The 23,528-nt window shown below is 58.3% G+C and overlaps 1 protein-coding gene across 16 annotated transcripts in view; it reads right to left on the minus strand.

Annotated features, from left to right (window-relative positions):
- Window positions 1-23,528, minus strand: part of ARSG (arylsulfatase G) — a 69,288-nt gene that overhangs the window by 26,552 nt on the left and 19,208 nt on the right. For 7 of the 16 annotated variants that reach the window (XM_087750745.1, XM_087750744.1, XM_087750748.1 and 4 more), the window contains 10 exons: window positions 17,983-18,764; window positions 17,490-17,677; window positions 16,531-16,578; window positions 16,340-16,451; window positions 15,866-16,006; window positions 13,152-13,348; window positions 12,415-12,495; window positions 8,909-9,017; window positions 4,045-4,165; window positions 293-383 (listed from right to left, as the gene is read on the minus strand). In XM_087750745.1, the coding sequence (XP_087606871.1) occupies window positions 293-383; window positions 4,045-4,165; window positions 8,909-9,017; window positions 12,415-12,495; window positions 13,152-13,348; window positions 15,866-16,006; window positions 16,340-16,451; window positions 16,531-16,578; window positions 17,490-17,677; window positions 17,983-18,227 (1,333 nt within the window). In that variant the 5' untranslated portion in view covers window positions 18,228-18,764. Of the gene's footprint in view, window positions 1-292; window positions 384-4,044; window positions 4,166-8,908; window positions 9,018-12,414; window positions 12,496-13,151; window positions 13,349-15,865; window positions 16,007-16,339; window positions 16,452-16,530; window positions 16,579-17,489; window positions 17,678-17,982; window positions 18,765-21,059; window positions 21,413-21,493; window positions 21,683-23,528 lie in introns of those variants that run through there. The other 9 variants (XM_087750739.1, XM_087750735.1, XM_087750747.1 and 6 more) reach the window with 4 other exon arrangements.

The following is a 23,528-nucleotide window of genomic DNA, read 5'->3' on the forward strand; positions in this document are numbered from 1 at the left end:
AGTCCCAGGCTGCCCAGGGATCACCTCTGTATTCCTCACCCGCCTGTGACGGCCCAGTCCCAGCGTGTCCCAGCTCTGGGAGCCCGGTCCTTCTGCTAGTCCGAGAGTGCTTCTGAGGCCAACAACCCTGGGCTGCAAAGCCCATCACAGACACAGGGGAGCACGTGCTTATCCTTGCTAGGTTTGCTCTTGCTTGAATTAACCTGAGCTGGTTTTTACCTATATCTGCAGGGAGCCAAGAATTCCAGAAGTTTTTTCCCAGACTTTACCATCTCTAAAAGGGACACAGTACCTGTGGTGTAAAACGCCTTGTACTGAGCCAGCCGTAGCGTCTCTATCTCGCCGTCCTTCCCAGCTGCCCCGCTGTTGGGGTGGAGCAGAACCTGAAGGAAGAAAAGTGCCCGTCAGCCCATCGCAGAGAAAACCTGCTCTGTGAGACCCGCTCCCGCCCCAGAGGAGACCACATCCCCCCCATGCACATGTTCAGAGACACCATTTAGCCCCTGGACTTGGAGCAACCAACTGAGTTTTGTTTGCTGAAGGGTGGGGTGACAGCAAAAGGGCACCGGGAAACACCAGCATTTCTCTTGTGCCTTCCTGGCCCTGCATGCGCGACTCCTGAATTTACCTCCCCAAAGCAATTCTGCTCCAGGAAAGGGATCACAAAGGTGCTGGGGCTTTCAGCAGAGCAGGGAAGAATATTTTGGAGCTGGGACAGCCTTAGGTGCTCTGTGTCACCCACCGCTGCCGCATGCCAACGAGACACCCATCTCCCTCGGTGCTCACAGCTCAGCTGGTGGCAAGGACATCTAAGGGAGCCAAATCATCGCCTGGGGCCAGCAGCAAGCCACAAGCTGAGGGTGAGCTCATGTGAAGCAGAGGCTGCGCGGGTAGGTGAGGTGCTGGAACATTGCTCCGGGTCCATCTCCTCCGCTGACTCACCCCGCTGTGCGAGCGCTCCCTTCCCTAACAACAGCCGTCCCGGCACAGGGAATGGGGGTGAGAAGGAAGGGAAGGAGGGAAGGGTGGGTCAAATCTCTCCGTTTTGGTATTTAGGACACTTGATCCACACAGGACGACTGCTTTGGCACACAGGAGTGAGAAGACAAGTGAGCTGGACAGTTCAGCAGGCTCCTCTGTCAGATAATATCTGCTGCGGAGCCAATGGCTTCATTGAGGGATGAGTCACTCGAGGTTTCCTCCCTGGGAATTGAGTTTAAAAGTGATTCAAGAAATTTCCACTGTGCTAAAAATTAGAAACATCTGCCGAAGTTGTAGGCAGCTGCGGTGCCAAGTTTAGTAACAGTGTTCGCAGCTGATCAGCACGGTAACGCCTTAGCAGGTGCCCGGCGCGGAGCCCTGCCCCGGCACGCAGCACCGCCGGGCACCCCGCTCGCTCACCCTGAGATGTCCCTCCCGCGCTGCCTGCCCCGGGTGCAGCCGCTGTCTTGGGGGGCCCGTTGGTAACTCATCCGAGAAATGCCAGGATTCAGGGCGGGGGGTGATTTCCAAATGCTCTTGGTTTCCTTTATTGCCCTCCATTGCAAGGCAAATTAAAAAAATTCGCTTCTGGGATTTGGTTTAAAAATCGTATTTTAGGGAAGAAAAGTAAGTGGAAGACGTGGTGCAGCGTAAGCCTGCTGCAAGGAGGAAACCCCTGCTACAGCGTTGATGTTCCTTGGTCAGAATAAAACAGCTCCAAAGTAGAAGTCAGCAAATACTCAAGGGCCCGTGAAGCCAAGGTACCAGGAACTGAACCAATTCCTCTGCTTCCAGCCCTAAAGCTTTGCCCACACCCTGTCGCCAGTCAGCGTTACCTTCAGCAGCACAGCCGGGGTGCTGCCACGTCGGTGCAAAGGCACTCAAACCTCCCTTGCTACCAACAAGCACGTTCCTAAACGTGCCTCATAAAACCCCACACTAAGAAAATCTATTATAATTTACTGCACAATTAAGGAGCTTGTTTCAACTGAGCCCTTTCAAGAAACATTCCCAGGTCTGCAACCCTTCTATTGATCTTCAACTTTGTTATTTTAATTTTTAAAAAAAAACGGGGAGGGAAAAAAAGCCCTTTCTCCCCAGAAAACCCGTTGTCTGAACTGGGTGCTCCGCACTGTTTGCACAAGTGAACAAGCGCGCAGGGAGCAGGCGCACACCCCCTCTGCCATTAAACTAATGGAAAGAGCTTATTTTTCTGACACTTGTACCCTTGATACATTTTGTAGGATGTGTTTATTTTTACTGTAAATAGCCTTCGCTCAAAACAGGACCTTGGCGTCGCCCCAGCCCCGTCACAGGTTGTGCTGGTGCCGAGCGCGCGGGCTGGGACGCCGAGCAAGGTTCCCCCGGGCAGCTCGCGCCGGGGAGCCTCAGCCGCCCAAGGGACCCCAGTTAGGAAAGCAGCTGCTGGCGGTGTGCGGAAACCGGGTGGTGGGGTGAGCAAAGGAACCGCTTTCAGGAGGATTTGTGTCAAGGAAAACCCTGCAACGTCAAAGCCGGGGTTGCTATCAGCTGCTCGCAAGCAGGAGATGAAAGGCAGAGCCAAGAGGGGAGGGAGCAGGGACACGCGCTTGCTCCCGGCCACCCTGTGGGGCTGGAGCTGGTGGGTGCTGTCTGTCTGTCCCCCCCAAGGGTCACCCTGTCCCGTGGCAGTGTGGGCAGCTGGATCGTATCCCCTGGGGATGCCCACTCCGCTCACACTGCTGGGACGGGCAGGAACAACCTGGCTGTGCCCCCCGGCTCCCAGCCCCGCAGGGGTTAATTCACCCTGATTGCAGCACAACCCCCCAAAAAAAGCACTGGGCCGGGGTGGTGCTGGGGACGCCCGGGGAGCTGGCAGTGCATCTCAGCGCATGACTTTATTCCTTGCTCTGAAACACGTAGGGACAGCCGGTGCAGGCTTGTGCCCCTCCACCACGCCCTGACACCCAGCAAACCATCACTCCCAGCAAACCATCATTCCCTGCAAACCATCATTCCCAGCAAACCATCACTCCTAGCAAACCATCATTCCCTGCAAACCATCATTCCCAGCAAACCATTGCTCCCAGCAAACCGCCGGTCCGCCCCTCCCAGCACCACACGTGCAGGAGAAGAGGGTTAATCCCGAGGAGCACAGTGGAGCGTGCTGGCCGCATCCCATCCGCTTCCCCGCTTTATCTCAGGGTTCAGCAGAGGGTTCCATAAATACGAAGCAAATACCAAAACCCTGATCGACGCAGAAAGCAAATCCAAGATCCCTGCTGGGAGCTGGCTCGTGGTGCTCGCAGGAGGGTGGACTTTAAAAGCAACATCAGGCTTTATCTGTGGGACTGCTATTAAAGCCACTTTTTTTTCTTTTTCTTTTGGTTCTGCAAAAATCTTGTTCAAATCTGACAAAAATGTGTGGCCATACTGCTTGCTCTGCTAAATGCATTTTTTAGGCTTAAAGGAGCTGTCAGCAGCTCCTTTTGTATGGGCAGAGCTGCAGGGTACGGATGGGCTGCCCCACTTGAACATCAGGAACAGGCACGTTCCCCAGCCAAGGAGCTGGGAGAAGGAGGGCTTTGTTATGTCTCAATCTGGCAAGATAAATAAAGTGGATACAACTAGGTCCGAGCCCCTGGGATCTTCTGTTTCCCACGCTGGCATACCTTTTGTGATCGGAAAGGAGACTCGCCGTGCTGGGCGCCGCAGGGCTGCCGTGTGGGCAGGCAAGCCCAAGCGTCCCCCGGGATGGTGGGCATAGCCCTGCCAGCGCGCGGGAAGGCATGCCAGGCTGCATGCATAGGCATTTTCACCTGTAATCCCAGATTTATGAACAAAGCATTTCTCTTAGCTAAAACAACTCTTTGCTAATCCAAAAGCCCTTTCACCCCAGCCTTGGTACAGCACCCAGCCGTCTCCAGCTGTCGCCCGCCTCTGGACCAGGGGGATGATGCTCCCATGGGTCTGCACGTTGCCAGCTCTGAGCCTTTCTGCCCCCCACTTACCTGTTTTAGCTCAGAGGCAGTGGGACCTGCTATCAGGACAAGGATGTCACCGTGGGGGGTGGCTCTGCCTTACCTTGTGCCCCACGTCCGACCACCCAAAGAGAACTGGGGACACGTCCAAGCCGTCGAAGCGCCTGTTCGGGGGAAGCGCCGCCCCAGCCAGGGCCACCAGCGTAGGGAAGATGTCCAAGGTGCTGGGGAAAGAGGTGGCTTTCATCAGAGGAAGGAGCAAAGATCCCTGGAGGGTCCCCCCCAACCCCACCTGCACCCCGCAGCCCCTCGCCCGGGGGGCATTTGGTGCACCAAGGCAAGGGAGTGCCTTGGGGGGGGTCGGCCACTTCCCAGCACCCATCCCAACAGCTGAGCTCTGCAGAAAAGGTTAAAACCAACTTCAAGCAGCGACTCGGCCCCGGCAAGCCCTCACTTGGCACACCTCCCGCCCCCGGCACCGGCTGCTCGCCAGGCGCTGCGGGCTCAGCCAGGATCTGCTGCTCCCGCGCCTGGCAAATCCTGCGCCCCCAGGACAGGGGCACGGCGGGGAGCGGGGTGGCCCCCTCCCACCCTCCTGTCCCCCCCCGGGGACAGCAGGTCACCCTCTGGAGAAAGTGCTAGCACAGGGACTTTTTACGCCAATGACAGCAGATCCCGTCGCCCCAGAAAAATGTGGTCTCGCTTTTGCATGGCGCAGCAGGAGCCGTCGCAGCCAGAATGGAAAATGAGAGCGGTGCTATTTTGTGCACTCCCACCAAAACGCCCGTCAGCATTTCCACCGTAAACCTCTCGGGTTTTTCAGGGGCCTCAGCCACAAAAGAGCACTTGGGGCTCATGCTTGGTTGCTTCCCAGTGTAGAGGGATGCAGGGAAGGAGTGGGCAACCCAGTGTCCCTCTGGCTCCGTGGGATGCAGAGAGGGAGAATCTCTGCTTTCCTGCCAGCTACCTGTGGCCCCAGGGCCAGAGCCCGGCTGCAGCGATTCCCCACCCACTGGCACGTCCCTGCAGTGCAGAGGGACCAAGGTCCAGCAAAGTCATTGCTGGGGTGGGACAGGGATCACCCTTGCGCAGCCTGGGCATGGGCTTCCTCCTCCACCGGCCACATTGCCCAGTGGGGTCCAGGCTCAACTCCAGTGGGATGGGGACAGCCCACTCACAGCCACCGCGTCTGACCCTCGCCCCCACATCCCGCTCCTGTGAGGCACAAGTGTCCCATCCCCCTCGCCACCACCAAGAACATCCCTCACTCATAGACGTGGTTGCAGGGTGACCCCACACCTCTAAAAGGAGCCACCCTGCACCAGGGGTATCCCACGGCCCTGGGGGACAGCGGGACATAAGTGTGGCCAAGTGACACATCACAGCACTGCCCTCCCCAGGGACGAGGCTGTGGCACGGGAGCTGATGAGCCGGCAGAGCCACCGGTGCCAGGCAGCCGGCGGGGACTTAGCCCGCATCCCTCCAGCTGCAAAACCCTCGTGCCAGCAGCTTGGGGGGTCAGTTGGGGCAAGGAAATTGCCAGGGGAGGCAAAAACGCCAGGTCCCCCAACTGGGGGGCACCCAGGGTGCCGCCGCGGTCCTGCAACCGCAATCCTGCAACCATGGTCCTGCCACCGCGTTTCTCCTGCCCAGTGCGCAACGGCTGCTGCGTGAGCGGAGAGAAAAAAGAGCCCAGGGCTTAAGGGCCCCCGGTTCTCCCATTCAATGAGTTTTAATTTAGCTGCTAAGAGACGGAGAGAACAAATAAGAACAAACACTGCTGAGAGGCAGCCCCGGTACGGCGCACTCGCAGAGACAGCCCCAGCAGCCAGGCGAGCTGGGAGGCGCCGAAAAAAATTCTGGCTCTTCACTGCACCCAAGGCAGGGCACATCCCTGCAGGCACCTCGCTGGGGTCAGCCCAGGTCCACGCGAAATGGCAGCCCAGGGCAGGCCCCAGTCAGCGCTCCTGGTCCCACGGGTGCTCAGCACCCTCGGGATCTGGCCCCCAGCATGGTGCATGCGGATGCTCACGTGGTTGCATGAAGCAGCCCTGACCCAGCAGATGGGACCGCTGGAAACTGTCACCGAGGTGGGAGGACAACGTGACTGAGCGCAGAGATGGTCAAAGATCCCCTCAGCCAGGGGCAGATGTAACCCATTGGAGAAAGGCAGGAAAAAACAGGATTTTGGTCAAAGTTGGCATCAAAGCAAAGGCCCCGCCAGCAGGCACATCTTGGAAGCCAAGCTGGGGAAGCTGTGTTGCAGGGAAAGGGGAAGCCACGCTGCCAACCCAAGCCCCGGCCAAGGGGGATTTAATAAATAAAGTCACTCCAGCATCCTGCTGCTGCCCCAAACACCGAGGGAAAAGGGGCTGGCAGTGCCCAGGGCGGGCAGCTCCCTGCCTGCTGCCAGAGGGGCAGAGCTGCCCGCGGCGCTGCGCTGGCGATGAGCATCCTGGGCATGACGGTGGCAGGGAGTGCTGCCCTGCCCCGGTGATGATGGTGCAGGCAGCTGCAGGCAGCTGCAGGCAGCTGCAGGCAGCTGAACCAGCTCCCCCCACACCCCAGCCAGCTTGCCCAACCTGCCCAGCCCCACGCCGCCGGCACAGCCAGGGTGGTGCAATTTGCTTCTTCATCATCCCACTGACCTATTTCTTCCGTGCCCTACTTTGGGATGGGGCAAGGAAGGGCAGAAGCACGGCAGGTGGCTCCAACAATTACATATAATTAAGAAAAGCCGACAAGGCAGTTTTCTGCAGAAACCAGCGTGCAGGTGCAGGTCTGCGGCGATGCATCAGCATTTCTCTGCTGGCTTCAGCTTCCCCAGCGCCCGGCACACTCACCCTTGCTCACCTCTCCACTCCCTGCACTGGGGAGGACACGAAGTCGAGCAATGCCAGGGAGAGGCAAGGCACGGTTCTGGGCAGGCTTTTCTCCCCAGCCAGATGGCAAAGGCTGTCAGCATTTTCATAACCTCAGGGGCAGAAGGAGGCTCATGCAGGCGGTTAATGCCTGCCCTTGCCCAGCCCCTGCCCTTCCTGGGGGATCCCACCAGACAGAGGTCCCTCCTTGTGTGCAGAGGTCTTCCAGCCACATCTGCACACAGATTTCATTCCCTCCCTGGCTTCTTGGTCTTCCCCATCAGCTGGGGCGACAAGTCTTCAACCGCCCTATTTCACATGCTTGTTCTTTGAGGGATGGCCCCAAGGGTGACTGTAGGTGCAGAGAAAAGCCACCTGCCCCGACACACTGCGAGCACCGCGCAGCCCCTGCCCTCTGCATCCCTCCACATCTCTCTGCATCCCCTGACCGAGAGCTCAGGCCGTGGCCAGGACCACAGTCGTGACCCCTTTCTGAGCATGAGCCATCGCTCACGTGCCCCAGGCTGGCTCTGTGCTGCCTCCCCAACAGGGGGTTGCCTCTTCCTGATGCCAGGGCATCGCCCTGCACCGGCCAAGCACGGCCCCGTGGCAATGCTGGGGAGGACGGTGGGCGTGCTGTGACTCCTGGGGAGCTATGGAGCCTCTTTCCAAGCACTGACCGTGCAGCACAGCCTAGATTTCCAGCTGTCCAACCTGCTGGACTGGAGTTTGGAAAATGCAGGAGATAAGGTCTTCGAGGAGATAAACAGAATGCCTGGGCTTGGCGGCAGGGCTGCAGCGTGCGCAGTGGGGCTGGTGGGACAGGGGGATGGGGACAGGCACTGATCCTGCACTGCGCTGCGCCAAAGTGGGCATGGGTTGGCAGCTCTGCCCCACATCCCAGTGGTCGGTCCATCACTCACCCATGGAGGGGAAGGGTTTGGAGGTGAAACCCCAAGGGTGCTGCGTGCACCCCATCCCCTCCGCCAACATCAGCAACCCAGCTTATGCCTCAAACCTTCCCCCCGCTTGCAAAAATCCAGCTCCCAGCGCTGCCCTCAGGCCACGTACGGAGTAAGTGGCTCCAGCTTATCTCATGGACCTTAGAAACACCCAGCACCTCCCTGGGGCCCACCAGTCAGGACCTGCTTCCAGCAGCTGGGACACTCTTTCCCAATGCCCAGCAACCCCGCCCCCGCCCTACCACCCTGCCCTCCACCATCGTGTGCTTCAAGGGACGAAAGGGGACAGGGCATCCCACCGCGCTGTGCCCAGCCCGGGCTGAGCCCCCTGCGCTGCATTTGCTGCAAAGGAGGCCTGTAAAGAGGGGTGCAATTGCTGCAAGGGAGAGCTGCAATTGCTGCAAGGGAGAGCTGCAAGTGCTGCGTGGAGAGGTGCAATTGCTGCATGCAAAGCTGCAAGTGCTGCACGGAGAGGTACAATTGCTGCAAGGAGAGATGCAAGTGCTGCATGCAGAGCTGCAACTGCTGCAAGGAGAGGTGCAACTGTTGCGTGCAGAGGTGCAATACTGCTGTAACAGGGACCCCTCCACGCCACCCTCCGCGGCGCAGCGCTCCCCGGCGAGGCGAGGCGCAGGAGGCGGCAGCCCTTCCCCTCCGCTCTTGCCGGAAACGGCAAAAGTCGCTCGCTACCTCGCAGCCCGGCCGCATCCTGCGCTGATTGCAAGCACCATCTCTCCAGCCAGCCTTTCCCACAACCGCACCCTCCTCCACATAAAGCCATTCACAAACCACAAAGCCTTAGCCTGCTTCTTGGTGGAGAGAGAGAACATCGTCATCTTTTAATTATCGGGAGGTACTCAGCCACCGCGGCCAGGAGGCACATGGAGCCCAGCGGCTGCTAACGCCAATCCACCAGCCTCACAAAAAGCTCTTTCAACTCCTCTTTGCTGAAGCATTAAGTCTTACGGGCTTGGGAGAGGACAAAAGTACAGAGTCTGGCACATGGCAGGCAATAACCAGCGCAGGCAGCTGCTGCTGCCAAAAGCCAGATCATCACCTGGGTCCCAGCGCGGGGACAGCGGGTCCTTCCAAAGGGGGCCAAGGGGCAGCCCTGCTCCCCGATGCGATCTGGCCGGGCTCCTACCTGAGCAAAGCACGGCTCGTCCGCTTGGCAGGGATGCGGCCGGGCCAGTACACCAGCGCCGGCACCCGGTGCCCTCCTTCCCAGGTCGTTTGCTTCGCTGAGCTCCCACCTGCAAGAGAAAAGGGCAGCGCTCAGCATCCTGCCACCCAGGAGCTTTGCATTGATGGGAAAAAAATCCTGACCCAGGAGTTTCCTTGGTAAAGGAACTACTCAGAGGCAGAGATGGAGTAAATGACCCCAAAGCAGGGTGATTTTGCTGGAGAGGGAGCTGGTTCGGGGAGGGAGAAGAGTTACAGGAGTTTTTAAAGGAAATACGAAAGGGAAAAGAGAGGGGGCTCAGTTTGGCACTGCCTTGTGTTTCTCCTCTGCTTCAGCAAGCAATGAGAAATGCAGCCGGCTGCTGGAGCTGCCACATTTCCATCCACTTTTGATGTTGGGCAAGAATATGGAGCAGGCAGGGAATGTAGGAATTTATGCCAGGGGCCGCGAGTGGCCCCATGCAGGCAGCTGCTGCCCTCCACGTGGTAAAGCACCGACAGCCTCCCCACCCTGTGAAAACCCGCTTCATTAAAAATACCATCCTGCTGATAACCCTCCTGCTAGCTAATTAACCTGTTCTGTTGTTGCCCTGGCATAACCCAAAAGGCCCCTGCTCTGCCCTTGGGTTTGAGCTGCATGGCGCAGGGAAGCTGCCCGGACCCTTCCTCCACCTGAGATGCTGAGCACTGAAATGGGGGTGCTGAGCAACACAATGGGGATGCTGAGCAACAAAACGGGGGTGTTGAGCATTGAAACAGGTGGAAGGGCGTTAGACAGCCTCTGCTTTGGCTGTAGCCCAAAGGGCCCCAGGCAGCTGGAGGGGGAAGGGGCTGGGAATGGGGCAAACAGAAAATCCCAACCCAATTCACGGAGCAAACTTCCCAGGCGCAGCCTTTGTCCGCCCGCCTTTCAGCGTGCGCATGGCAACGGCGCTCGCCCAAAGCCATTTCCTCTGGGCAGAGCCAAGAGAGAGGCGACGTCCCCGCTGCGGCACAGCCGTCCCGCGCTCCTCCGTGTCCCCGCACCGGTCCCCATCCCAGCCTGGCCTCTCTGGGCGTCAGTGTCTGATGCTACGGGCATCTGGGCTGATCCTGCACTCCCAAGCGATGCTGCTGTACCCACACTGCTGGAGCAGAGGAGGACACATATGGCACAGATGCCACAGCACCGGTGGCACAAGGAATAGTCCAGGGAAAAGGTTTCTGACCCTGCTGCCTGTCCTGCCAGCGTGGACGAGGCACATCCACAATCTCTCCCACTCCCCACCCAAACCTTTGGGATTTCCCCCCAGTGAACACCTCCTTGTGGCCTGAAGCGATGGCACACCAGTATGTTAACGGTTGGACTTGATCTTAAAGGTCTTTTCCAACCTAAACAATTCTACGATTCTGTGATGACACAGCCGGCACCGGGGTCTCTTGTGGCTATTGGAAATGTAACAGCGCTTCCAACACACATCACATACAGCTTAAGCAACGTGCCTCCTCTGCCTTCAGACGCCCTAGGAAATTATAGCAATTATAGCAATTAATATCAATCCTCATCTCTGCATGTACATTAAATAGCTCGTCCTCCCAGTAAGGCAGCTGCATTTCAAGAGCTTTTCCATGCATGGTCAGGGGGTCTCCAGGAGGACATCGGGTGGGTGTTTCCCGCCAACCACCCGTGGGCAGGCCGCCAGAGCTGCCTGTGAACGAGCTCACATTAACACTTTGGGCAGTAAACGGGGCTGAAACACCCCAAACCCAAGCAGGGATTTTTCTCCAGAGCAGGGATGATGCAGCCCTGCTGCTGTGGGGCCTGTGGAGGCCGTGGCTTTCCAGGAAAGCTGAACTGAGCATTCCCATGCTGGGATGAACCCCCCAGTGCCCCTCCTGCCACGCACAGCAGGTCCTCAGCATGGGGACACTGGGTCTGGAGCCTCCCAAACCTGCCTCAAAACACGGCCAGCATCACATCCCCGAAATGTGCGTCTCCATCCCGGCAGCCCATGCTGGGCTCTTGGCACCGAGGTGGGAGATGCGTTTTCGGGGCGGGCTGGGGGCTGCAGGAAGCTCCGCAGACAGAGAAGGCAGGCAGCACACACGGATGTGCTGCTCTCTCCCAGCGAGGACCGACTCCAGTGACCACTCAAAATCAACGGAAAACATCCCTGGAATTCAGGTTGGACCCTAAAAGGAAATGCCAAGCTGTGCAAAATGTATAGAGTCCCGAGCAGCCTGTCCTCCCCTGCCCTCCCGCTCTGCTCCGCGGGGCTTTTCCCCACCAGAGGACAATACCCCTGGGATGGGATGGCCGAGCATCCCACCCACCCAGCACCCATGCCTGAGGGTGTTCGCAGCATTAGACCAGCCGACAGCAGACAGTAACACCGGGCTGGCTTTCAAAACATCCGTGCAACAACCAGCCAAAGGATTTCAGAAGTCATCCTTCCCAGCCAGTATTTACAGCCAGCTCCTCGAGCCCTGCCAGCCTGACCTCCTCCCCAGCCGCCCGCGATAGCAGGGGCTCAGGGTGTTTTTGCAGGGCAGCGAGAGGCTGGAAAGGGGCCGTGTTTTCCTAGCTTTGTTCACAACCGCTGGACTGCCTGTACCATCTGCTCTGGCTTGTGACCGTCGGTTGCTCAAGAGCAACCCAGGTCGTCAGCAGGGTTTGTTTACTAAAAAAAAATAAATTAAGGTTACGATTTCATTTTGGGGCCAGCCGAAGGAAGGGCTCTGGGAACGGGAAAGCAAGCCAGCCCAGCGGCAGCGTTTGCCCAGGGAGGCAGCCATGGTTTCATTGCCTGGGTGTCAGGAAGCGGAGGAGGAAAGAGGCGCTGCCGCCCGCGGCCCCTCCGCCGCCGCTCCCTCCCCGCTGACCCCGAGCAAAGAGGGGAACCAAGGCCGGTGCGCGTTTACACTGCGTAATACAAGCAGAAGTGGGAAACGCCTGACTCATGCATGCTTCTGGCCGCTCCGGCTGAAATAAACCCACCAAGCAGATGGCTTGGCCGGAAAAGGAGGAAAGGCAGAAAAAAAAAAAAAAAAACAAACAACAAAACGGTGGAGAGAAAGAAAAGCAAAGTCCCGCGGTGGTGGGAGGGCTGCCGGGCGCTGTCCTCCGGGAGGGATGGGGCTGGGGGCTGTGAGACCCTGCCGGAGCCGATGGCCCCAGTGCTTGGGTGGTGAGAGCATCCCATCTCCAAAACCAGCAGCCACTCACCTCAGGCTCTGGGGTAACAGGGCCTGGGGGGGGGGGGGGGGGGCAGCTTCCCCCAGCAGTGGTTTTAGGGGAAAACTTGACTGCTTGAAAGGAAAAAATTATTTTGGGTTGTCTTCAAGGCAACTCAGCCCAGGGCAGCAGCCAGCAGAAAGGCTGGGGGGTGAAATGCTCCCCACATCCCCCTCGATGGGCAATGAAAGGCTTTATGGAGCAGCTCCCCCTGCACCCCCAGGGAGAGGGAGCCCCCCACACTGCCAGGTTACCTCGCTGCCTCTGCCAGGCCCCCACAAATGGCCCCAGGCGTCCCGCCAGCTCGCACTTCCGCGCCCAGGGGCCATTGTCACCTGCAAGAGAAAGAAACGTCCCCATGAGTGACACCAGGACCAGGGGGCACCTCTGCAATGAGGGGTGAGCAAGGAAAAGTGACCCCTCCATCCCTCCTTCCCGTCCCTGTGATGCTTTCCCACATTAGCAAGAACAGCAGGTTTATTTATTTTTATTTCTAAAAGTTTATTTTCAAGGGCTGGGACTGCCCGAATCCCGGACGAGGGGCTGGAGAGGAGCTGGGGCGCAGGGTGGGGACGGCTGCCACCAGCTTTGGGCATTAATGAGCAGCGGAGCGGTTCCTGTCATCAGGAGCAAGACATCCTCATTAGGGAGGCTGCTCAGCGAGAGCGGATTTGGGCTTCTTAATGAATGAGGATTTGTGGTTTAATTAGGCGCGGCCCTGCCGGCTCAGCACCATGGCTGAAGGGGGGTGGCAGGGTGGGCACCTGGCTGAGTGGCCACAGAAGCCCAGGACCCCCATCCTCGCGATGTGATGGCCCCGAGCAGCTCGACTGCGGCTGCTGACTGCAACCCATTCGCAGAGCAGCCAGGAGCATCAAGGGCAGGGGACAAACATGGGTCCTGGCCCCCGCCACCCACACACACCCCGGGCTGGTGCCGGTGCAGCCGCTGGCATCGCCCCCAGCCACCGTAGCCAGTTTTTCTGCTGTACCTGTGAACCACAAGAGCGTGCTGCCCTTTCCGTGGCTGTCAGCAACCCGCTTTATCTGTCCCACCAGAGCATCCATCTCGCTGAGGGAGGCTCCGTAGATGCCCTTGCCTGAGGCGGGGGGCAGCGGCGGCGGCACCCCCAGCGGGACGTGCATATGGGCCAGCGCCAGGTAGAGGAAGAAGGGGCGTCCACTGTCGCTGTGCAGGGAAGAGAGGGAGAGCGTTCAGCCGGGTCAGGGAAGGCAGCAGCAGGAGCTCACCAGGGTGGCACTGCCGAGTCTGGGGACACAGACCGGTGGCCCTTCCTCCCGGGAGCCCTGCAGCCACCCCTGCCTCTGCAGCAGCTCCCAGGGGATAAACCACCCTGTATGCGTCAGCTGGCCGCAAACCCTCTGGGCACCCAGTCCCCTTACAGGGGGGATGCTTGGCCCAACATGAGCCACTTCTCCCCTGCTCCTGCTTAAACCTCTCCCCATTGTCCACTGTCCTCCTGTTTGGGATGGGCTCGCCCCTTCCTCCATCTCCAGCAGCATGCCAGCCGCCAGCGAAACACCCCGCATCAGTGCACCCCTGGCACCCACCCACCTCCATCCCCTCTTTCACAGGACCCATTCTGGTCCTTTCTCCCCCTCCCCAGCAAGCGCTCGGCCCCCGCTGGTGATTTTATCAGAGGATGAGCATCAGAAGGACACCCACACCGACCCCGAGTGTGGCCTCGGTGCTGCCGAGCAGCCCCGGACAGGGAGCGCAGCACGTTCGCTCGCTGTGCGCTGCCCCACTGCCTGTTTGCTTTTAAATCATCACAGGACATGTCCTGTTTTCTTGTTTACGGCTATATTTATCTCCTCCAACGAGGCCCGCTCTTCCTCAGGGACCTCTGAGGGGAAGGGTGGGATGGCGAGCAGTGGGGAGGGGCCGGATCTCGGGGACGTGCCCCAGCCCGCGCACGCGCCCGGCTCCGGCCGCCCCATCACTGCCTTGAGAAAGCTTTCGGGGCCCCTCCAACGTGCGTTTCAGCACTTCCTTCCTTTACCCGTCACCCACCTGGGGATGGAAAATGAGTAAATCCCATCCCGCCCAAAGCTGCTGCATCCTTCCCCAGCGGTGCTGGAGCCCCACAAAGAGCTGTGTCCCTCCAGCACCCTGCCCAGCCCCTGCAAAACGCTGGAGGTCAAGAGGTGCTGATGCACCCCTTGCAAATCGCCACTGCAAAAGGCTACGTGGCGCCTTTCCCCTTGGGATGCCAGAGACCCTGGAGCAGGGAAAGCTGCTTCCCCCAGCTCGCATCCCACCCGAGAGCACCAGGTAGACTCCAGCATCCAGACGGACTCATGACCACAGCGTTCCCGCTTGCCTTTCACATCAACATTTCAGAATTCTCCCAAAAATTGAGCAAACATTTAATCAATAACTTAAGACAAACGTCCTTGACTTTTGCTCCCATGTTCACCACGCTCTAAGTGTCCAGAGCAGAGCCAAGTCTCACTGCCATGAATTGCTCAACCTTGACACGACTGGTTAAAAAAACACCGAGATGACAAATCCGGTGTTCTTTTGTTGCCCCGTAATGAATGAGTCAGGCAGAGGAAAACTGGAATAAGCCATCAAAGAGTAGGAGAGAAAAGGCAGGCACCTGCTTAATCCTGTTCTCCATGAACGCAGATAACCCCAAAATACTATTGGGAGTTTAAAGGTTTTTTCTATTAACCCGGAGCTCACCCGCTTGGTTTCACAGCCTAACAGCACCCTGGCAGCCCGGAGGGGTGGGGGTTTGCGGAGGAGGAGGGACCACCGCTGCCCTGCAGCCCGGCGCCCGGGTATCCTCCAGCCCCGTTATACAGACAGGCATCCTGACGGCGTGGCCGGGCCACGCCACAGCCGATTCTGGATACCCAAAGGGGATAAACTATAGGTATTGTGTGAGCAAAATGGTACCCAGGCTTATAGGGAGCCATTTCCCTGCAGGCTGCTACCTGTCCAGCCCCTCGTTTGCCCCCGTTACACCAACCTTTCCCCAAGCACACCTGCAGGACCCCCCCAACGTGGCCCTGCCCCGGCTCTGTATTATCCCTGGATGCAGGCGCAGGATGGGCTCTGACACGGCTGCCCGGCAGTGCTTCCCCTCCTTGCGCTGCAGGGAGGCATTTTGCAAAGTCACAGCTCATAATCCACCGATAATAGGGATTAAAATTACACAACCCGTCAGCAGGGCTTCAGGGTCATCACCTCGGAGGAGCTGCTTTGCTCCTTGGGGTAGAGCATGGCGGGCTCCTCATGTCCCCATGCCACTGGGGAAGGCAGACCCTGAAGCCCAGGGATCCCGGAGCACTTTATCCTCAAAATGGATTAAACCCCACATATGGGGTGGGTTTAAACACCTCTGGGTGCTGTTCTGGTCCCTCCATGGGAGCTGCCGTGGGTACCCATTCAGTGCCCACTTCCCCACCCCTGGCTTTACCTGCCCTGCAGTATCCGCTGCGGGATGGGCATGGCCTGAGCCCCGCAGACCCAGATCCAGCAGCCAAATCCTGCTCTCACACATGGCAGAGCTCAAGGGAAAACCAGCTGTGGTGGGGAGCAGCCACAAAACCCCTCGGGCTGTGCAGCCCAAGGGAAGCAGCCCCGGGGACACCCTGCAGCACAAGCAGAAGATGGTTGTGGTGACCCATGGGCTCTCCCAGCAAAGGGGACCGGGGACAGCGGGTGGCATCTCACCTCGCCCGCTGGATGAACCGTGCTGCCGCCTCCGCGTAGCGCGCTGCCAGGCTGCTGAGGTTGACGGGCTGTTGGACAATGGTGACGTTCTCAAAGAGAGGAAGGGCCACCTCCATGTAACAGTCCTTTCTTGCCACCCTGCTGGGAAGAAGCCACCCCACACTCATCACCAGAGAGGGGACTGGTGTGGCAGCAGGCAGGGAGCCTGGCTGTTCTCCTGGCTTAGCAGAAAGGTGCAGCCAAGGAGGGGAGCGGAAAGGGGACAATGCCAACATCCCGGTGGCATGGGGTGCTTGGGGATCAACCCATCTCCCTGACCTGCGCCCTGCTGTGGGGTGCACAAGGGGAAAAAAACGGGTGCGTGGAGCATAAGGGGAGGCAACCACAGCAAAGGACAGCTCTCAGGGCTGGGGACGCCGGTGCAAATACCAGCTTCCCAGCGCCAGCACTTGAACCCCCCATGCAACCCCGTACCTGGCAGCCACGCCATGCTGCGGGCAGGGCGGGCAGGGCGGCAGGTTGTAGCCGGGGGTGTCTGTGCAGCCCATGTCATGGCTGTAGGGGATCCCGAAGTAATAGTCAAAACCTGAAGGGCAAGCAAGGGTGTCGGTGGGGACAAGGTGGCCGCAGGATGCTCAGCTCATCCCCGCCGGCGCAGCCCTTACCACGAAAGCTGGGGTGATGGCGGCCGTGGTGTCCCAGGTGCCACTTGCCTGTGTGAAAGCCACAGAACATCATTTCAGAGGTTAATGCAACTACGGTTGTCACCAGCCATCACCCACGAGGCACCCGCAGCACTGGGGGCTTTAATCTAGCAACAAGAAAGGCTGTTTGCGCTGGTCGCATTTCCAGAATGCCTTTTTTTTACAGAAACTCAGAAAAAATGCATAGGATATCTCATGCCTGTGCAAATCGACCGTCCCCATCCTTAAAAGTCTCTTTCATGTGTTTGTGTTCAGAGGAGATGACTTTCTAAGCCCTCCCAAACAACCAGCTTCATTCTCTGACCTCCGGCACGCACTTGCTCCCACTGAATGCACTGATCCAAGAGGGAGAACTGCAAAAACTAAGGAGGAAAGGAGAAACTGAGGGCTTTTCTGCCAGCACAACGTGCACAAGCAACAGAAGCTGCATGTGCAAAGGGCCCGCTACCAGCTGGGGCTTGCCAGGCAGGGGTGGGGGGCCCACGGTGACAGGAGGGTGCCCAAAGCCATGGGGCCAGTGGCACAGACCATGCTGGCACCGTGCTGCCAGCCGGCACCCGTGGCATCACACCGGCGTGTGATGTGGGAAGGCAGAGCTGCTGGGCGCAGTCATGTTTGCTAAGGAAAACCCAGCGCATTCACTGCGAGGTAAAGCAATCAGAGCTTAAATGGAGAACTGGGGAGGGCCCGCATTTCAGGCAATACCATGTTTGAAAATGAAGATTTTAAGCTTGGGATTGCGAAGTCCAAGGGGGAAGTGCAAAATCTGTCCCACGTGATCCTTTAGGCTTTCTTTTAATTGCCAGCATTTCACCTAACTACCTGCGGTACCTCCTCTGCAAGGGACGGACACAGGCATCTTCGTCCCCCCCACCACCATCTCCCTGCCCCGGGTGCCCCCTCGGCACGGCGGGCGTTACCTATAGCCCCCGTGCTGTACCCAGCCTCCCGCAGGACCTCGGCCAGGGTGGTCTCGTTCAGGGGGAGGCCGCCGACCGACGTGATGGCGAAGTTGTGGGTCACCCCATTGCGTGCGCCAAGGCGCCCCGTGAGCAGAGAGGCGCGGGACGGTGAGCAAGTGGAGGCAGCCGAGTGGAAATCCACGAATCTAGAAAATGAAAGGACTCTTCGCTCGCAAGCCCCTGCGTGGTCTAAAGCTGCCCCGTCCCTCCCTGCTCCCCTGCACGCATCCCCTTCCACCCCAGGGATGAGGATCTGGAGCAGGGGATGAAGCTCACAGGTCCCAGTGGGGATGGATGGTACCAGGCTCTGGCCACCCTCCCCATGCACCCAAAACCACATCAGTGAAACCCCCTTCACTGGCCAGTCTCTGTGGGAGGGAAAGCCTCTTTGCTGTGGGACAGAGTAACCAGGGATGCTTGGAGAGGGCCAGGGAGGGGGGACAGATATTACCTTGTCCCTTCGGCTGCCAACTCATCCAAATGCGGGGTCTCCTTCGTCTCTGCCCAGTTGGCCCCAAGATCCCCCCAGCCCACATCATCCGCCAGGATGACGATGAAGTTGGGCTGCCCATACGCTGCTCGAGGAGCTGAGAGCCCCACCAGCGCCACAGCGAGCACCAGCACCGCCTGCGGGGAGGGGGTCCCCATGGTGCCACACATCCCCTCCCACCCACACCGGGGCACCGGCGGCTTCATCTTCCCTAAACTCCCTCCGCTGCAGGTACAGTTGAGCTCTCCACAAGCCCCCGCAGCGATGCAAACGTCCCCTGCTGAGCTGCTCCCGCGAGGCCAGGCCGGGGGCCAGGCGGTCTGGGTTTGCTCCCTTGGCTACCGACCGAGCTGCAACGTCTCCTCCGTCTTTCACACCCGGGCACAGCTGATATTTCTGAAATCGGCGCCAGCAAAGGTGTTATTCTTAGAAGTCAAAAGCATCCTTTGAAGACACCGTCACCCTATTTTTAACTTTCCTTCCTTCCTGGTAAATATCTAATTAGACACCAAACCAAAGTGGTATTTTTCCCTCCAGAAGTCTGCTCAATCTGTGGCAGTGGCTCCTCTTCCCTCACTGCAGCCGGGGGGATGTTCGCATCCGACAAACGTCTCTTTCCCTGCAGATTGCACTCCTCGGCTCACCAAAGCGCTGGCCACCCTTGCTTCAGGCAGATAAATAACTGCTGTGGCTCTGCTGGCAACTGTCGGTCCACCCTTCACCTTGCACGGCCACAGCATCCCCTGTGAAGAGAAACAAGATGCAATCAGGGCCTGCCAGAGCCCTCCTGCACCCCGTCCTGGTGGTGAGACTTTGCCTTTGAAGTTGTAGTTTTTGCCGCCTGGCTCACGATGGCTCAACTGGAAAGGACTGGGAACAATGAGTGCCCCTTTCCCGCATCCATCACTTGGGCTGGGCTGGTTTCCCACGGTGCTGTTATCCCCGGGGAGCAGCGCTGCTCCCTCCCGGCTTACCAAGGGCTCTCGCCCTCCCTCCCGAGTGCTGCAGGGTGCACGGCACTTCGGGGTGGGGGGAATGTGAAGGGCCTTGCCTTCAGTTGTAAAAACTGAGAGGTTTCTAAAACTCATCTTTTAAATTTAGTTCTGTTCATGCTGCCCCACTGCTGCCGGTAGGGCCAGAGCAGGCAGCGCAGCCCATGCGGGCAGCAGCCCTGCTGCCAGCCATTGGGGACCGGGAGGGAACTGCTCCCGGAGGTAAAAATGCAGGAATTCAGGCAACCCAGAAGGCAATAAACCCCAGAAATACCCGGGCTTACAGGATTAAGCACATATGTCTGCTTAGAGCAGGATTTGGCCTCCAGTGGTGGAGAGGTTCAAGGACAAACACCCAAAGACCGATGGCAGAGATAGAGCTGTGAAACACAACATCTTCAGCACAAAGTTATGGCCAAAGGGAGATGAAGCTGCAGAGATTTGCCAAAACCCTGCTGAGCCCTGCATGAGGAGCTCGGCACCAGCCGTGGGGATGGTGTGGGGACCTACGGCCAGGTGGGGACGGCGGGGGCCCAGCGGGACCCAGCTGGGACCAGTGCTGTGGCAGATGTCCCCAGCTGGCACCAGCAACCTTGGGAGAGGAACATGCCGTGGAGGATGCGGCTCCCATGGGATGGTCAACACAGCCAAGCAGGACAACACCCATGAAGACAAATTGGGAGGGTAAGGAGAGAAGGCAATGCTGGAAAACAAAAGAGGGGAAGGTGACAGGAGGAGGCAGGAGAGGGAATATGATGAGCCCCATCTGCAGACCAAGAGGTTTGTAGCTGGCAAAGCAAATTATTCCCGGTTTCACTGTTCACATCTTTAAAAGCTTTGGACTGTCACTCAGATCAGCAGCTTCAGAACTGTCGGTGTAGCACTGCAGTGATCAGGGATGTGACTCCATTCATAATTCATAGCCCAGAGCGTCAATTTATAAACTTCCATCTGAGGGTCTCAAAGCTCTCGGTACATTAATTAACGGGGGGGGATGCGGTGGGTCGGTGGGCTGCGCCGCAGGAAGAGGGCTGAGCTGCGGGAGAGGCTGCACAGCCCTGCCCGAACGAAGCGCACGAGCCCAGCTCCCGTTCTGCACCCTAACTGCAAACCAACAGCTCGTCCCTCATACCCTGACCTGCCAAACAGCAAGAGGAATCGAAATTAGGTATCTGGGCATGTTTGATAGCGGCTTTGTTTTCCCATAAAAAATGCCCTTTGCAATTTCTTTGGAAAGCCCTTGGGATTTCTTCAGGGATGGGTGCTTGAAAGGAGCAGCCCTGCTTTGGTCCAACACCCCCGCTCAGGGGCTGAGCCCAGTTGGACCGAGGAAAGCACAGAATTGAGCCACCAGCTTCGTAGGAAGAGCATGGATTAACCCAGGCATGGCGCAGCGTGACCTCAGCCCCATCTCAGCCCTCTGGCTGGGGCTCTCCTCAGGGCAATGGAGCAGGATATCACCCAGAACTGGAACTGGTTTTGGTGGAAAAATAAAGCAACAAAGTTCAGCTGAGCCCCACGTAACCATCCCAGCTGAGCCGTGCCTAAGGCGGGTGGTGCTCACCCTTTCCAGGAAGCCACACCACGTAACCCTACCCTTTGGCACCAGCAGCTGAGCGTGGTCTCCGCACCAAGCCCCAGCCTCTCCGAGCATCCTCCATGGAGCACCATGCCGGACCCCATCCCATCCCCGGGGTGGTGGCCCTGCATGATGCAACGCGCACTGGGGACCCCCTGTCAGCACCTGCAGCCTCCCAGAAAAACCAAGCAAAACCCAAGGGAGCTAAACTCACGTTCGTCCACAAACCTCTGTCCTTTCCGTTTACTTTGGGGAGGGACGCCAGGGTGACACGGCTAACAAAAACAATCAAAACCATTTTCAAAGGACACTCTATTCTCTCTAAATCACAGGGGAAAGTCATCCAGGGCTGAAATTTATGCATTAGTGTCAGACGAAACTGCTTGATCTCTGATGCTCAGAGGCCATTTGAAGGAGAGGTGGAACACGACCCATGGCAGGTGGGACACACCGGCACGGCTCCTCACCAGGCTCCTGCAGAACCGTCCTCATCCACAGCAGGTCCAAACCCCAGCAGAGCATGAGGCCGTCCCTTGGCATCAGCTCCAGCGTGCTCTCCTCTGAGCTCCTTGGCAGAGGTGTCTCTCTGACCTTTTTCATCTTGAATTCCTGGGCGAGTCCGGGCTCTGCCGGCTCTGTGCCTGCGGCATGCTGCACACATCCTCCGGCAATGCCAGGACAGTCGCGGGCAGCCTCCCTGGGACGAGCCCTGGTCCCCGCTCACCACCGCACCAGGACCTGTGCTTCAGCAGCATCTCTGTTCCCCTATAGCTTTGCTACAGCTGGACCCATGCAGAGCTGAAGGACCATCTTTTACCTACTTTTGCAAAAAAAATAAGTGACTCATAAGAGATTGCCCCAGACTGACTATGGTGGGAACATAGTTGTTGCAGCACCTCACTTTGTGCCAAGCAGGAAATACTGCAGGAGTGGTTACAGCCCAATGCACTACCTGGGCAGAATCACACCCAGGAGCCAAAGCCCCTGGATAACTGGCACCGGCACCTTGCTCCTTGCCACGGCGCGCTGGGCTGAGAGCGCTGGAATCGCTCGGACTGGGCGTCGTGGACCCGGGCTTCACAGCATGCACCTTGTACCAGGGAAGAATTAAACAAATAAAAGAAAGTGCATTTTTGCAAGCCAGACAAGGCGGTTCACAGAAAGATGAGGGATAAGTCAAAACCAGATAAACCAGTTTAGAAAAGCCCCAAAGCCTCTCCAACCAGGGCTGCTCAGGACACCCTGGGGCTGGCCCCGGGGCAAGGGAGGGGAGATGCCTCCTCGCTCAGGGATGCCACCGCCAGCTATACCACCACTGAGCGGCCGCGGTCACCCGCACAGTGCTCGGAGTATCTGTCGTGTATTACACATTAACCAGAAGTTTACAAATCTTGGGGCCAGCACGACCATTTTCACATTTTTCACATTCTTTCACATTTTCACGCCTGCCTGGAGAGCAAAGCAGCAGCCGGAGCCCAGAAAAACCTGCCGCCCTTTGAAGCACGCCCAGTTGTGCCGGCTGCGCTGAGCCGTCCCCTGCCAGCGCCCAGGGCTCGCACCCTGCCTGGGGCGTGGCAGGTCTGATCTCCGACCCAAACCCATGCCGGCAGCCCTCCTCTCCTGCCGAAAGCTCCGGCAGGCATCCCCATCCCAGCTGCAAGGAGTGGGGAGATAAGGACACAGCAGGTCATGAGAAATTCAAACCGGAGTAGGCACCCGCTGTTATCCCAGAACCACCCCGGGGGCTCCCAGCATCACCCCTCATGCCAGCCAGCGTCAAGGAAACTGAGGCAGACAAGCAGAAGCGATCACTCGAGCTGCATGCTGACCCCACGGCTGCCGAGTGCCGCAGGAGGGGGATGTGCCCCCATGGCGTGGCTCATGGCCCTGACCCTGACCCCTCTGGGGGATGCCCAGCCGCAGCCTGGAGGGGATGGACATGGCACATCTCAGCAGGGACAGCCAGGCTTTCTGAAGGGAGGAAAAAAATCCTTGTTTTGTTTCCAGACTAACCATGCACAGATTTTATTTTTGATTTGAGCACAGCAAAGGGCAGCAGGTGCCTTGTGAGGGGTTTGTCCGTGGGGCAGAGGGTGCACAGGCTCTGCGTCTGCCCCGTTAGGCCTCCTCGGTCCCGGCATGTTTACCAGCAAAGCTCCGTTCCCGGTACAACTGTCCTGACAATGCTCTGAACAGAGTCAAGACTTTATTCCAGGAAAAGGTTTTCTACTGGAATAGTTTATACTAGTTCCCCTAACAGAATAAGCAGCACCGACAAAAACATACTTCTGCAGATTTACTAGGATTTCTGCCAGCTCCTGAGACAGGAGATTGTTTTTCACCCATCTAACTGCTAGGTCTTTCAGAGAAAACATTACACATGCCGAGCAGGGCTGGGTGAACCCCAGCAGAATAAATGAACTGGAAGTCCCTGACCCATCCGGCGGCAGAAAGCAGGGGCCCATGCTCCCTTTCTGTTTGCAGCCCGCCCTGTTTTCCAGCTCCCGGCTGATTTATGCCCACTGATGGCACACTTCTGTCCTTCGCTATGGTTTACAGAGCCCTCAAACACCGGCCGCACACCCAGGCTGGGAGCGGTGCAGAAGGCCCCAGGAAGACGGAGAAGCAGATCTTGGCGCAAGCCGCTGCCAGGCACGGGACGAACTCACAATGGATGTGCCGGGGCAAAGCGTCCCGGCAAGACAATGGCCAAGCCTCTCTGAGGCCAGGCTGCAGCAGGGCAAATCTCCCCAAAGTGGGCGAACGACATGGGGGAAAGACCATTTCACAGCGGAGCTGCAAAGCCCTGGGCCGGAGAGGCTGCAGGCAGCAGCGATCAGCCCCGTCCCTGCCACGGGGCCCCTCCAGCCCCCATTGCTCCCCAAAGCCTTATTGCACTTGGAAAGCCCAAAGGAAAGGAATGAGAAGGTGAAGTA

Source organism: Nipponia nippon, unplaced genomic scaffold, assembly GCF_047370975.1.
Source record: "Nipponia nippon isolate SJK-2023a ecotype South Korea unplaced genomic scaffold, ASM4737097v1 scaffold_14, whole genome shotgun sequence".
Taxonomy (NCBI): Eukaryota; Metazoa; Chordata; class Aves; order Pelecaniformes; family Threskiornithidae; genus Nipponia; species Nipponia nippon.